The sequence below is a fragment of the Rhipicephalus microplus genome, chromosome 9, assembly GCF_043290135.1.
Source record: "Rhipicephalus microplus isolate Deutch F79 chromosome 9, USDA_Rmic, whole genome shotgun sequence".
In the NCBI taxonomy this organism is placed as follows: domain Eukaryota; kingdom Metazoa; phylum Arthropoda; class Arachnida; order Ixodida; family Ixodidae; genus Rhipicephalus; species Rhipicephalus microplus.
In genome coordinates, this window is record NC_134708.1 from 107,833,548 (window position 1) to 107,847,483 (window position 13,936).

The window sequence follows — 13,936 nt, forward strand, 5'->3', positions numbered from 1 at the left end:
ACGCATAATCGAGCTTGTTTTTTGGTGGTGTAAAACAAACGTCACAGCCTGCTGACAGGCCCTTTTAGTTAGGTGATATTCGGGGGACTTGCGTAATGACGGCCACGTTGCCTTTGTCAAAAGGAGGCATTATGTTTGCGCTAAGCAGGGCACGACCAACTTTTAAGCACCACAGTGCAACTTCAGCTTCAGATACTAACATATTACTAGAAAGACGGGGTTTCAAGAGCGGGGACACTTCCTCGTTGAAACTGTTTTGGTTCAGGTGGCAACACGATTTATCGAGCGCATTATTTCAACACAGCTTGATGATACTATGTTTTAGCAATTCGGAGTGCTGAGAATAAAATTCTCGAAGTCACGTGTTAGCCCTGTGTGCGTAACACTATCAAATCGGTTTATCTGTGAACACTTATACACAAATTTAAGAGCCCTTTTTTCCACTGGTTGCAATATCTCTATAAACCGCCACTATGGCGTCTCTCATATTTTATATCGCAGTTTTGGTTATACTCGTGAATTATGACAATTACTTACAAAGCCTGCAAAACCTATGCATGGTTATCTGCTGTATAATATCTCATCATCGACAGGACGCCTTTTCCAGTCAAACGTTGACAGTATATTTTCCTGCTGCATCTGTAAAGCAAGAAGTCACTACACCCCTTCACAAGTAATTCAATTTAAGCAGGAATAGAGACTTGTTCGTTTCTTTTCCGGTACGACCATCAAACACGCATGGCACCCAAATCACAGATTGCAAACGTCTAAAAACCTGCTGTCACTGTTCTTTTCAATTCATGCGTCGTCATCATGGTTGCGGCACGTAGATCATCACAATGAAGTTTCTTTTTCTGCTACTCAGTGTATATTCCTTTGAGCACTTGGTTTTACTCAAACAATGCAAGAAATTACAAAACACAAAAATACGTTGGCACCCAACTTATGCTATCTTACAGAATTAGGATGGTGGTCAGCCATAAAACACGTCATCACAACATCTCCATCAGAAATCAATATTAAAGTTTTTTAGCAATTCTTTTCAAAGAAAAACAGAAAGATAGTACTTACATCAGTCGACCTGTTTCTGGGCAGAAGTATATCACCCTCGAAATCTCCTCCTATTTCCAAGGACAACACTCCTGCACATTCGTGACACAATGCTTCTGGTTACACACTCGAAAAGACGCCTTACGATACGCGCACATGCTCTGTTAGTCAGCATCTCATCGCGTAAACCGTAAACGTTGCTGAAAATAACCAGAGGGGACTAAAGCACTGCGATTGTGCAGCCACCATGGAAACTAAAACTTTAGATGCTTGATTCAACACCAAAAGTGACCTTTGATGTCGGCGTCAATATGAACGGCCCATAACGCATCATCTGATCACAGATGACGTCACGATGATCTCACCTGTGGCATCACCATGACGCCCTCATCGACGAAATTGGTTGGTTGCACCCATACGACACCCTGTGCGTGAGAAATTAGTAAGAATAGGCTGCCTCTAAATCCTCGTTTCAACACGGAGAATTTTCTTGTTCAAAGCTTCAAGGCAGTTCGAGCTTCGAACAAGGTTACTCTCATCGACGATACGTCGGTTCCTGCACACACCCCATTCTTCAAGAATAATTCATCTCTTCAATGTTCCATATTCTCCAGAACTGTTGGATTTTAGGGGCAAGGCTCCTTATAGCAGCACCCGTTCGTCCTTCGTAGTTGTAGTAGTAGTCGTAGTGTGTAACCAACCTTACATTTTGACCTCCAAGGTGGTGCCGGTGAGAGATTTCTTCTGTGCGTTGTGGAACAATAAAAAATTCGCAGCGTGCGCGTTGACTAAAAGTCGAATTCTCCTGTCTCTCATTTCCCCTTAACAGCCAATGACATGTACATTGAGCACTATCTTTGACAAAAAAGGGTTCCTACGTTATACTCGCTGGGCCTAACCTCCTTGGTTTTAAAAAGGTTTAGCGAGCGTTGGGCCGCAGTGGAATGAATACAGTGAACAAAAGTATACCATGAACTCGAGGTGGTTAAAGGTCTGAAGTAGACACGAAGCGCAACCCGTAAGAAAGTGTGCGTGTGCCACCTCTCGTTTAGTCCTTGGAATGTCCGCTGAATGGTGGTGCTTCTATATGGGGAATATATGATGAAAATATGTGATATGGTGGTACTTGGAGTGTTGAATAGATGGACGAATGGACACACAGAGAGATGTATGGACGGACTCACGGATGGCTGCACCGACGGATGGACGCATTCACGGACGCCGGGGCGGATGCATCGAAGAAAGCAGGGACCGACGCACAGATGGACGTGCGGACGCACGAACAGACGCACGCACGGACGGGCGAATCAATGCACGGCAGTCACACAGACGGACGCATGGACGGACGGAAGCAAGAACGAATGAACGGACGGATGCTTCGCCCCCCTCTCCATCATTGACTCCATGGATATGCTGCCTTTTTTTGTGTGTATTGTCACAAAATAAGCGTTAACGGGATGATGTGACCAAATGACGTTTAATGGCGAAAGCAATCCTATGGACATTTTCGGCATGATTTCACCGCCAGCGTCGGCGTGGGCGTCGGCTTCGGCGGCGATGTCATGCACCGTATATGTATACGTATCTATATATATGAAAACGCAACAAAAAATCTAGAAAAAAGACTCTGGCGCGTGCAATCGCACGTGGTACCTCCACGTGGTGAATGCTAGGTGTCAACCACTGAACCTCCGAGGTTTTTTTAATTACAAGTTCAATACATCTTATACATACATACATATGCCCCACATCACCCACCAGCGTGCGTACGTCTGGCTGTATTTACTTAGGAACCTTTAACGCTTTCAATGTGTCTAATATACTAGGCATTTCATCGATTGCCCCTCCGTGTTCCAGCCCTTCTCTTAGCTCCGTTACCTGTTCAACAAAACAGGCTTTAACCGATTGCGCTTGGAGCTCAGCATTCTGTACATCCATACGTGACCTCCATATGCTATGAAGACCTAGAAGTGGTCATACGGGACACAATTTGTTTGAAGAGGCACAAAACGAATACCGTAGGCGTCGATTGGTAGCGCCTTCTCCAAAGTTCTCTGCAGTACAACCCAATAAAATACAGCGTTCCAAGTCAATAAAAACGTGTTCCACAGTCTCTACTCTGCTACATAAAATACAGTTCACTACCCTAGCACAAACATACCTCGCTGTTCAAACCATGTTTTCACAGATAGTGTGTTCATGTTAAGTTTAAAGAAAAACGATTCTCTCGCGCACCCTTAACTCCAAGAGGGGGAGATCGTATGTCTTGGCTGGTGTTGGGCTTGCATTGAAATGATCATTTTGTAGTTACGGGGACCACAAAGGTCACTGCAATCGTTCCACAGCCTCCGTTTGCGAAAAGGTCGTGCTTTTGAGACACGGCAAAGTGACAACTGACACGCTTATTGGCGTTCATCTGCACCTGTGAGTACGTTTCACGCGTCATTTGTGCGTGCTAAACGTGGGGCACGTTTTGATTTGCTTGCCATTCTGCGCGTTACCTTCCAATTTGTTGCTATCGCATTCATTTCTTCGCTTTTGCGGCAAAGCTGTGACTTTTTTTTTACGTATTAAAAAGTGAACCAATCCTAGAGGCAATACAAAACCAGGCTGCCTTGCCTTCGACACCGGGGGCAGTGAAACGACACCTCATTGGGTGAAAGTTTCTAGGGTGGTGGGAACATCAATAAAATTGACTGGAAGAACAAAAAGATGGCGTGTGCATCCGAGTAGTCTCTGGCGAATGCATAAGGCACTGCTTGGCTGTTTTTTTGTACATTCCCTTTTGTTGATGCCAGAAGAAAACATGAATCTTCCTCGCATGCTATTACGTGCTTTTATAGAAACCCCAGCGTGTCAGACGTAGGCAGGAAGGGCCTCGTTTTTCTAGTTTTCAGAAACAGCTGTACGATCATCCCAAAATTTCGACTGCGGCCACCAACTGCGTTCCACATACCCTATCTTAAGACATGTCGTAAAGCTACAAAAATCGGTAGGCTTCTTAAATAACAATGATGGTAAATAAATAGCCGATGCCCAGATTTGATGTCAGAAAAATGCGTAGTTTAGGCGCGATAACTGTGGTTATTCGGAGAAGAGTGAGTCGGATTTCAATGAGACCACAGGGTAATGAATAAATGTCAGCTTTTTCAACTCTGGCATTTAGGTGTTTAATATCAGTGACTGCAAGTGCATAGTAAGTTTTGTTGATCAGTGTACTACCCCATACTTAAAAAAAAAAGGTTGTACTACCACTATAGCATATTTTTTTGCATTTGCTCTACCAGTGTTGTCAACGTGCTCAATTTAAAAAAAAATAGATCACATGAGAGCCAAAAAGCAACAGAGTCGTTTGGGCTGTTCCGACCATTCACAGAGCTGAGTCTCCTTGGGGTTGCAGATGGACGGTTCATGCTTAGTTTGGTACTGAGCGCTTGAACTGTCGCTATTGGGTAGTGTGCTATCACTTCAAAATAATTTCAAGTAGTGCATTAATAAATCAATAATTATGGTAATAATAGGAAACTTGAAATAATTAAATTATTTCGTTCACGTACAATTTTTAAACGAAAACTTTAGGCGCTGAGTAGTGTTTTTTTTCTTGATATCATCGTCATACTCACATGTCTTTGTGAAGGCCAGGGTTCCTATTAAAAATTGACTGATGCTAAAACATTTTCGTAATTTTTCTTGCTACCATGATGCGAGCAAATCATTAGCGAAGCCGGCAGACCAATACGAAAACGCACCTACCGAATAAAAGTTTTCTTTTTGTTCGAGTTCGGTCAAAGTTGTTTACGTGTAAACGAAATATTTTGTTACTGAAATTATGAACGAGAATGACTAAGCGCTGCGCGTGAAAAGTACATCAGCTTTCTTATCAACAGTAATAGTAACGGGTGAGGAAATTCCGACGTAAGTACACTTGAAAACTTTCAGTACACACGGGTTGTCATTATGGTTTCATGACTTGCATGGTAACCTAGAGGATAGTAGATAGTGATAATATAGCGGGTATTGTGTTCGTTTCAAGTATTACAGCATGTTCAGGCAACGCCCCTCGTATTGTATTGACTGCCGTGTTATTTGTTCCCAGTATATTGTCTCATCTTTGAAATAGAGCTTTTGACTCTTTTCAGCAAGCGCAGATATGATACCAAATCTAACGAGGTATTCATCGTCACTTCAATACTTGAACTGTACGATAAGCTTACCCTCCCCACCTAATATTCAGAGAACAACACATAGAAAGATAGCCTCATAACTTTCACGTCACCTTGCTCAGGTTCACACCCCCTGATCGCGATTGCCATGTGTACATAGCCTGCACCAATATCACTCAGGAACGCTTTGTAACGATCTGGGAAATCGCATTATTGGAAGCATTAAAAGCCCGCTATTGAAAGCGTGATATTGGAGGCCGGATATTAGAAGTGTTGCTTTGAGAACCCGACACTGTGGCTGAGTATCTATGGCACGCAGCTGTTTTGAGCAATATGGTGGATTTTAACGGCGTCCGCGTTCTCGTCGGGGCGGAATATTGAAGTGTTGCTTGTGCCTCCCAGGCTTTAGAATTTTCGAACACGTGACGTAGGCTCTGCTTAATTATCCTGCCACTTCGCAGCTCTAGCAATTAAAAGAGTACATTTTGGGTGACTTGATTCCTATATCTTAACATCAGTGAAACGTATATATGGTACAAGATTTATCAAGAGATGACTTCTTCGTATGACGTCTTCCTACAGCGAAACTGTGTGTGCCTACTTGTAACCAGAGTTCGTTGGCTCTATGTGTGCGCTTGAAACTGCGAGTGCTGATGGGTGACTAAAATTGGGCGACACCAAATAATCGCCATATTATCAGCAAAAACAGAAAAATATTATCTGGAGTTTTACATCCCATTGAACGACAACAGCACTTTGTATATTGTCCTGGCATTGTGACATGCCTGTTCACTTTTAGTATGTTTGCCACGTGCCACATTGTACTAGAATATTTTCTTTGTGCCTGTCGTTATTATATGTTGTTGTAATGTTCCAGAATGTTTAACGCGTACTATTGCAGTTACGTTAGCAACCATACTGGATTTTGTGTGTATACCCCCTGCAGTAATCTCTCTACGGTGTTGCAGAAACTTTATAAATAAATAAAAAACGATGGTGGAATTATGAGAGATGCCGTAGAGAAGAACCCCAAAAATTTCGATATTTCAACGTTCATTAAAGACGAGAAAAGTAGCTCTCTTTGTATGCGGACACACACAAAAAAAAAGGCATACAACACAGGCTCTACTATTATTCTCGTGTCCCCATTCATTCAGCGCTATTTTTCTCGCTCTCGACGTGTAAACACGAGCCCAAGATTCTACAATTGTGTTATTTAAAGTGCCCTGATATCACACAGCACACGCGCCTCAGGCCTTTAACCTCCATTCAAGTTCGACCTCCGTGGATGGAATCAGACACGTGACCTTTTACGTCAGCAGCCGAACACCATACATGGACACTAAAGGCAAATAATAAGGCTAACCTGATTGCTCAAATAGCTATCTAGAAACATCGTAGGGCTACTTTAGTGCCAGGTAAGCGTTTGTTTTGAAATAAAATCACGTTCTAGTGGGCCGCATCGCGTTAGCCGATTTCAAATTACCCGCCTCAAGTGGAAACTGTAACGTCACTGTGGCCGTGCGCAACGTTGCTCGGCTTCACTGCACGAACGCCGACACCAGTAGCAGCAGTGCGAAAGTAGCGGAAGCCACAGCAGCGACAACGGCCATTGAAAAATATCTTGCCATGGCCTCCGAAGTAGCAAGCGTGCTTGGTTCAACTGGGCCCCACTACATAGTGCGCGCGACCTCTCCAGTTTAACCAGGAAAAAATTGGACATTTTTAACTACTCGCACCACTCCCCATAGTAACTTCCAGTGGTTCTTTCTTCTGTGAATCAAACAGTAACGAACAAGTAGCTTTTTATTACGTCTCTCTATGCACGAAAGATAGTGCAGCTAGTTCGATTACCAGTGATTGTTGTAAGTGGTAAGGCGGTAACTCTTACGTCATTCGGATCAATTTACGAATGTCTTACTCATAGCGCATGTGTTCTCGTGCATTTACGTTTTTTTCCTCGGTAAGTGAGGCACTGCAGTTCCTAATGTCATTGTTTTAGACGTTGTTTTAGCTTTCACACTGAACTTTCACTAACGCCATCACCGATCATGCTTTAATTTTTGTCGGTAGTTCAGTATCATATTCGTTGCCACTTAGTAAGGTTACTTACGTTACAAAACGTGCTGTTAACATTTTCTGGTGACCTGGGGTATCCCATTACTCGTTGCTTTGATTCCAATCCTCCAGGGAGTCTTATGCAGAACTACACATTCTCAGAACTATCATTTTGTGGCAACGGTGGAGCGCTATCGGCCTTCCAGGCGTTGATAATATAGGATTATCACCTAATGCGTCCATCAACCACCAAACTCTTCACCGTCGGGGTGGACGTGTTCAATAATAAGTGGGTAAGCTGTCTGACGACAGCTTCAAAATGTAGTTTTCCCTTAAATATTTCGAGTCATATGTCATGAATTTTGTCCATGAAATGCTGCTGGGCCGTTTATCACCTCTCTTTTTAAGATAAAAGCCGTTTCAACTACCACTGACTGCGACTGTACGTTTCTGGTTGTTGAATTTCTGTGAGAGCGAGGCTCACCTTGAATGGCTTTGCATGAACACTGACAATTTTTCTTGCGAATATATAACATAGCTGTCTTATTATTTTTTTTCGCGGACTACATATTTTACGTAATATTTCCTCCTACAGGATCTGTGCATTTATTTTGCTCGCCAATAGAAGCACGTCCTCAGACTTACTGTATGTTTGATGTCAGTGATGTTTTTCTTGAGGAGATCATTGATGATGAAATAACATTTTCTCTCTAAGCTCACTCGGAGGAATTGCCTTTACCATGGGCCGAAACGTTATAAACACCACATGCAACGATACAGTAAACATTGCTCAAGTATGGCACAATTGTACAGTGTTTTTTTAATTTTACAGTAACTAAGCTAAAATCATAGTATTAGTAGGGGTTTTGTATGAAGCATAAATTGAAATTTATTAAATTGTTATTCTGGTTCCTGCAGCAAGGGCGCGCCGTTTGATAGTGCTGCAATGGCACGAGTAACTTGCGTTATGTGTCTTTTGTGTGCGTTACATTTTTCTGCGCGTAACGTAGGGTGGTAACGCGTGCCTTTTTTGTTAGCGTAATGGGTAACGTATTCTTTTTTCTGTAACGCATACAACACTGAGCCCTAATCATGCTTGGCCTCGAAGAGAGCGACACCGGCAAAACTCTCCGGAAAGTAGCTCGTTCCACCACCCAAGCGATCGAAAAACAACGCAGCGCCCGGCGCGCAAAAATTGGTCCGAGCGCGATTTTTCCGCCATGTAAAACCGTATCCGGTTACCGTTTCACAGCCTTGGCTGCGCTAGATCAAACCACGTGACCTAACCAGCCGGCCACAGATTCAACATGGCGGCACAGGCGTCGGGAGTGGCTCGCATCGGCTCCAATCGAAAACTACCCGTGCAGCACGACGAAGCTTGATGGCCTTAACGAGGACGCGCTCATCGAGAGCCTGTCTGGGATTACGATCGCCGAGAACTTTGGAAGTAGGTGGGGCAGTGGCAGCGAGTCGGCGTGCCCCAACGTGTATCGCGTTTGTGTACAGCCAGCTGAATGCGCCGCCGCCGTTGCCGGAGCATTCGCTCGAGTCGTTTTTGCTGGCTTATCTCCCAAAACAACATTTGAAAAGCTGTGAGCTGTCTCTTTTCACTTATTCATGTGAATAACTAGAATTTGGTACGAACTTTGGTTCTCAGAAAGCAGGCGAAATTAAAATAATTGTCAATGTATGGACGGCCGCAGTGGCGGCATGGGGCAGACCTAATGTGAACATCTTCAAAGCGCGCAGTCGGGGTTTTCGGGCCGCTCTGGCATTTTCGTTTTTCCTCAACTCTCAGGTGTGAACGCGTCTTTAGTGAAGTGGTTCGCGAAGAGCGGCAATAGGGGAGAGGGGGGGGTGCTAAAGTACCTTGCGCAAGAAGTGAGTTTCCATCCAAAAGAATAATATGGCAGCCGTACCCCGCAGCGTTTTACCAGCCGGTTGGTTGTCCTGATATCTGCCTACTACGACGTATAAAATCTGCGCCATATCAGTGGCACAAAACGCCGTGATGAGTGATGAGTGAGTTCGGTGGCTTCAGACCTCGTTCCCTGAACTTTTTTTTTATGTATGGAGGTACGTCTGCTAACAGTACGCTGCGATTGTTCGGACACGCTTGTCCTTAAATAGACGCACTGCTCGCCCCAGACAAAATGGCCTGGCGGCGAAACAACGGTGGCCATGTTCCTAGCGCTCGAGCCACACGTGGTCAGCACTCGCGCAAGATGAGGGAATGAGGCTCTAAAGGGGAGGGCGTGCTCGATTCCCACCATTTTACATATGTATATGTAGGCACACACATACCAATACGCACACTAACATGTATGCATGATAATTGACCCGCTAACATGAAAAAGTTTTCAGGTACTTCAGTGTCACTCACGTAACGTTTAAAGTTGATACGTTGTGCTGCGGCGCTGCCCGAGGTCATAGGTGTTAAATTGCCGCCTATGGCAGACGCATTATAATAGTAAAAGTACGATCGTCTGCTTTGTTTTGCAACGACACTACAAGTTTATCCGCTTAATTATCATTAATTTAAAGCCCTTCACCAAATTGATGAAATGGCAAAGCTTCACCAAAGCTTTGCCATTTCATTGCTTTTTTAGGTGTTTAAATGGATGCTAAGGGAAAAATACAATTTTTCTCCTAGTAGTGATCTCCTCCTCAACTATTCCAGAACAAATACGTTTTCATAAAAAATACACTTGGTGGTAAGCTAGAAAAACACACAGAAAGAAAGCGTGCTTGGCGACGCCACCTTGATGTTCCCAAACCAATCACCGTGACGTCATAAACTCTCGAAGACGATTACCTGTGCCTACGTAGTTTCCAATCAATAATTACAAAGTACATTGTCCTCAGTGCGCGCCAATAACATAACATACCAAGGTTCAGAAAAGTTCATTCAGCCTGCGTGGCCGAAATACAAATGAAAAATTTTGAAACTTTGTGTCGTCGTTTCCAGAGGTTCTGGTGTGAGCTTTAAAAAGGAAACATTCACCTTGATTTTTAAGTGCTGAGCACTTCAGGGGCTCGGGCTGTCGTACGCTGTCATCGTGTGCTGTTGTAGCATAACGTAGCATTGGCAAAAGCATGAATAGCCTGGCCATCTGTAGCATAATTAGTGTTCGCTCGCGCCAAAGTGTTCGTTTTTTTTTAGGAGCTTGCTCGGTAATCTTCTAAATGTGCCTTGTCCGGCGGTGATGGTCGGTGGCCGGCGTGTATGCCAGTGTTGTCGGTGTACACTTCTTCGGTCGCCGCTCAAGGCATTGGTTACAACAATGCTGACTAGATGGCACGCCACCACCTAGGGCATTAGGGAGGATTCGTGTGAGCGCCGAAGGAAGTGGCGTGGCTCGCACACGAAGGTTGCGCCCAGTACGCACATCAAGGCTTGCCACATGGCTTCGAACAAGTCATCAGGCTTCGATGGCTCGCGCACCAGCCTCCTCGCGACTTTTTCCTCTTCGTTCTGGTCGCTTCATAGCATGGCAGCACGTGACAAGCTTTTACGATGAGTGTTACGCACGGGTCACTAATATTCCCCAAGCCCCCTCACCTGCCTGCTCTCAACCCCGTTGAAAAACGCCTGATAGCTTCAAGTCTGCCTTTTATGAGCGTTAGGCATTTGACTCACGGCAGCGGCCAGTAATGCATAAAGGGGCAGGTGGTTAACGTGCCCATCGACGTGGCCACCACTGTACAGTGACGGCTGTAGAACGTACCCGACTACGATGCCCACGACGTACTATAGACATTATGTGCCAACTTGTTAACAAACCTTCCTAGAAAAATGGTCTCTCCAAGAAACACTTGGTGAACCTCCGAGTAAGCTCCTTTAACATCATTGAGTCTGTGGACATGGCGGTGATTTTAGGGGCGAAGCTCCTTAGGCCGTGGTTCATGCGTTCGTGCTGTATGTAGTAGTAGTAGTAGTAGTAGTAGTAGTAGTAGTAGTAGTAGTAGCCACCCTCGTTTAATTCTTGGAATGTCCGCTGGAACGCGGTATTTTTATATGATAAATATATGACGAAAAGGTGTGCGGTGGCGGTATATGGGTTGTTCACTAGATGGATTGACGGACGCGTGCACGGACACGCGAACGTATGGACGCATGGACACATTGATGAACGCACGTTCGAATGCACGAATGGACGGACGAATAAACGGATGCATGGACTGACGCAAGCGCGGACGTACTAACGGACGCTTCGACCCACTCATGATCATTCAGTCCGTGGATATGCTGTGATATTTTTGTTCTTTGAGAATCTTGATGATTATAAGGTCAGAGCAATTCAGGGCCTGGGCTGTCGTATGATTGATATGTGGGGTTTAACGTCCCAAAACCAGCATATGATCTTGAGAGACGCCGTAGTAGAGGGCTCCTGAAAGTTCGACCACCTGGGGTTCTTTAACGTGCACCCAAATCTGAGCACACGGACCTACAACATTTGCGCCTCCATCGGAAGTTGGGCTGTCATATGCTGTTTTATGCTGTTGTTGCTTGCCTTAACTCGGGCAAAACCATGAATAAAATTAGAGAAACAGAGACAGCAAACGATCAAGGAACAAAAAGAGACAAGACAAAGGAAAAATAGGGAGAGCAAGAAAAGGACAGAAGAAGAGAAAGAAGGAAGAAGTAATGTATAAAAATAGTGAAAGAAAACAAAAATAAAGGAAAGGTTTGAAAAAGGAAAGATAGGAGGAAACAAAGACGGATCCCACGAGAAACAAAAAGAGCAGCCCGACTCCGCACTTGTCACACCCGTTCGAAGCTGCCTTAATTTTTGTTCTATTATATGGTCAGCCCGTCACGGTCATATCAACGTCAATCGAGTTGTATAATTTTTAAGTCATCGCTACACTTACCTGGGTGTTTCCACTGAGCCACCGGCTTTGCCGTGGGAGCAGCCTGTTGCCTTCCGGGCATGGAAGAAATGAACGTGAGCGCAACGACACTCAGAGCCTGTACTACGTGCATGATAGCGATTTTCTGTGCTCGCTGCCAAAGTTCATACACTCTCTGTTCAGTGTTCGCTCACCACAATGAATGCCATTTATAGCGACGGTCGCCAAACCCTGTTTGCCACGATTAGATATCCACCACGACCACTAATCGGGCACGCTAGTGTTCGGTGCGTGTTCGCCAAAAGACAAAGAAACCAAATTGCCTGACGATGTTGCAAAATGCATTGTTGCGATAACAACGCGCTGTCGGCGAACGTGTTGCCCATTTTTACAATGGCACTGTTTGCTGATGATTACACTCTGCAACTGTAGAAGAGTACACCTTTTAGGTTGTTTGCGTTTCATTCTCCTCGTTCGATTATAAAGGAATGTAGGCGATGCGGTTTTCAGCTATGCCTCCTCAAACGGGAAAATTGACCGAGTGCGTCCCACGCGGCCGCGTCAACATGTGACGCAAAATGTTATCTTCTTCCGCTTGTGACGCCTTGATATTAAAGGTTAACCTTTCAGGCTTTTAGAGCTTTCGTACCGTTCGCACTTTTTTGTTCTGTCTCTCTTGCGCCGACACCCTAGCAAGCTTTAATATGCACGGCCACGTAAAATATAAAAGAATAAACCATTTGCGATACGCCATATTGTTTGCCATTGATTCTTCGGTGTTAAAATGTTTTGTGAGCCACAAAATCGTCTGCTTGTTACATGACGTCACGAAGCTGGAGAGCATCGCCTTCTAAATGGTATTCAACTAGGCTAGCTGCCAATCACATAAGCAGCGGGTACACATAGCAGCTGGCGCGATAGATTATGAGTTTAATGAAAAATTCCCTCTTGCAGCATAATGGTGTTTAGTAGTTTGTCCGTGTATACATCTTTTTGAGCTAATACTTGCTGAGAGAAAGAGAAATAGAAAGAAATAAGCAGCGCTGCACGTGTGTGCTTCTTTGCTGTCCGAGATGTATTTTGATTTGTAAAACACAATTCAAGTTGAGTCAAAATCAACTAGCCTGACTCCTAACTAAGCCTCTATAGTGGTAAAAACCACGGTATTTAACATTCTCCCTGGTCCAGTGGGTGGAATTGTGGGGCAAGCTTAAAAGCTGAGCTTCCTACTGAGCTCGAGTTCACTGCTTCATTTGTGGCCACTTTGCAAGCTGCCGTTATGGCTCCAAGTTACCAAAGGCAAGGCTGATCAGGTTTATCATAAACTAAAGCGGAAAGAATTTTTGGCCTATCAGTACATAAAAACTTAAACATCAAAAACGATTCGTCACACTCACCAGCTCGAAACAGCTTCGACAGAGCAGTGGTGATGATATATCTCTTTTCAACAAAATTATTTTCTAGAAGCAACAAATGCTTTGACCGGTTCATAAACAGTTTGCTTGTTCCCATCCGTAAGTACATCAACAGGTCGCAGCAGTATAAACGCATGAACAAGTCACGTAATATTATAGGGCTTCGGTTCAGCGTTTGCCTGCTCTGCAATACTACAGCACAAAACGTGAGAACGTCGCATAGGCGACCTGCAGGGCAAAGAGCCTACAAAGAAAATGATCACAGTGGAAATGTTGGCGAAGTTTCACTCTGTTGTGACATTGCCTCGTAACATTTTCATTCTCCCGTAAGAACAAAATTGAGTGATTACTTATGCGACGGAAAACTTCGCCTTACCTGTTATTTTCCCCAGCGTG

At 44.4% G+C, this 13,936-nt stretch overlaps 1 protein-coding gene across 1 annotated transcript in view; it reads right to left on the minus strand.

The window, feature by feature from the left end:
* LOC119163096 (astacin-like metalloprotease toxin 5) overlaps positions 1-12,316 on the minus strand; it is a 71,092-nt gene extending 58,776 nt beyond the window's left edge. Inside the window, exons 1-2 of the mRNA XM_037415029.2 lie at positions 12,147-12,316; positions 1,072-1,142 (exon numbers count right to left, since the gene is read on the minus strand). Coding sequence (XP_037270926.2) covers positions 1,072-1,142; positions 12,147-12,258 — 183 coding nt within the window. The 5' untranslated portion in view covers positions 12,259-12,316. The remainder of the gene's footprint in view (positions 1-1,071; positions 1,143-12,146) is intronic.
* Between the last annotated feature and the right edge of the window lie 1,620 nt (positions 12,317-13,936).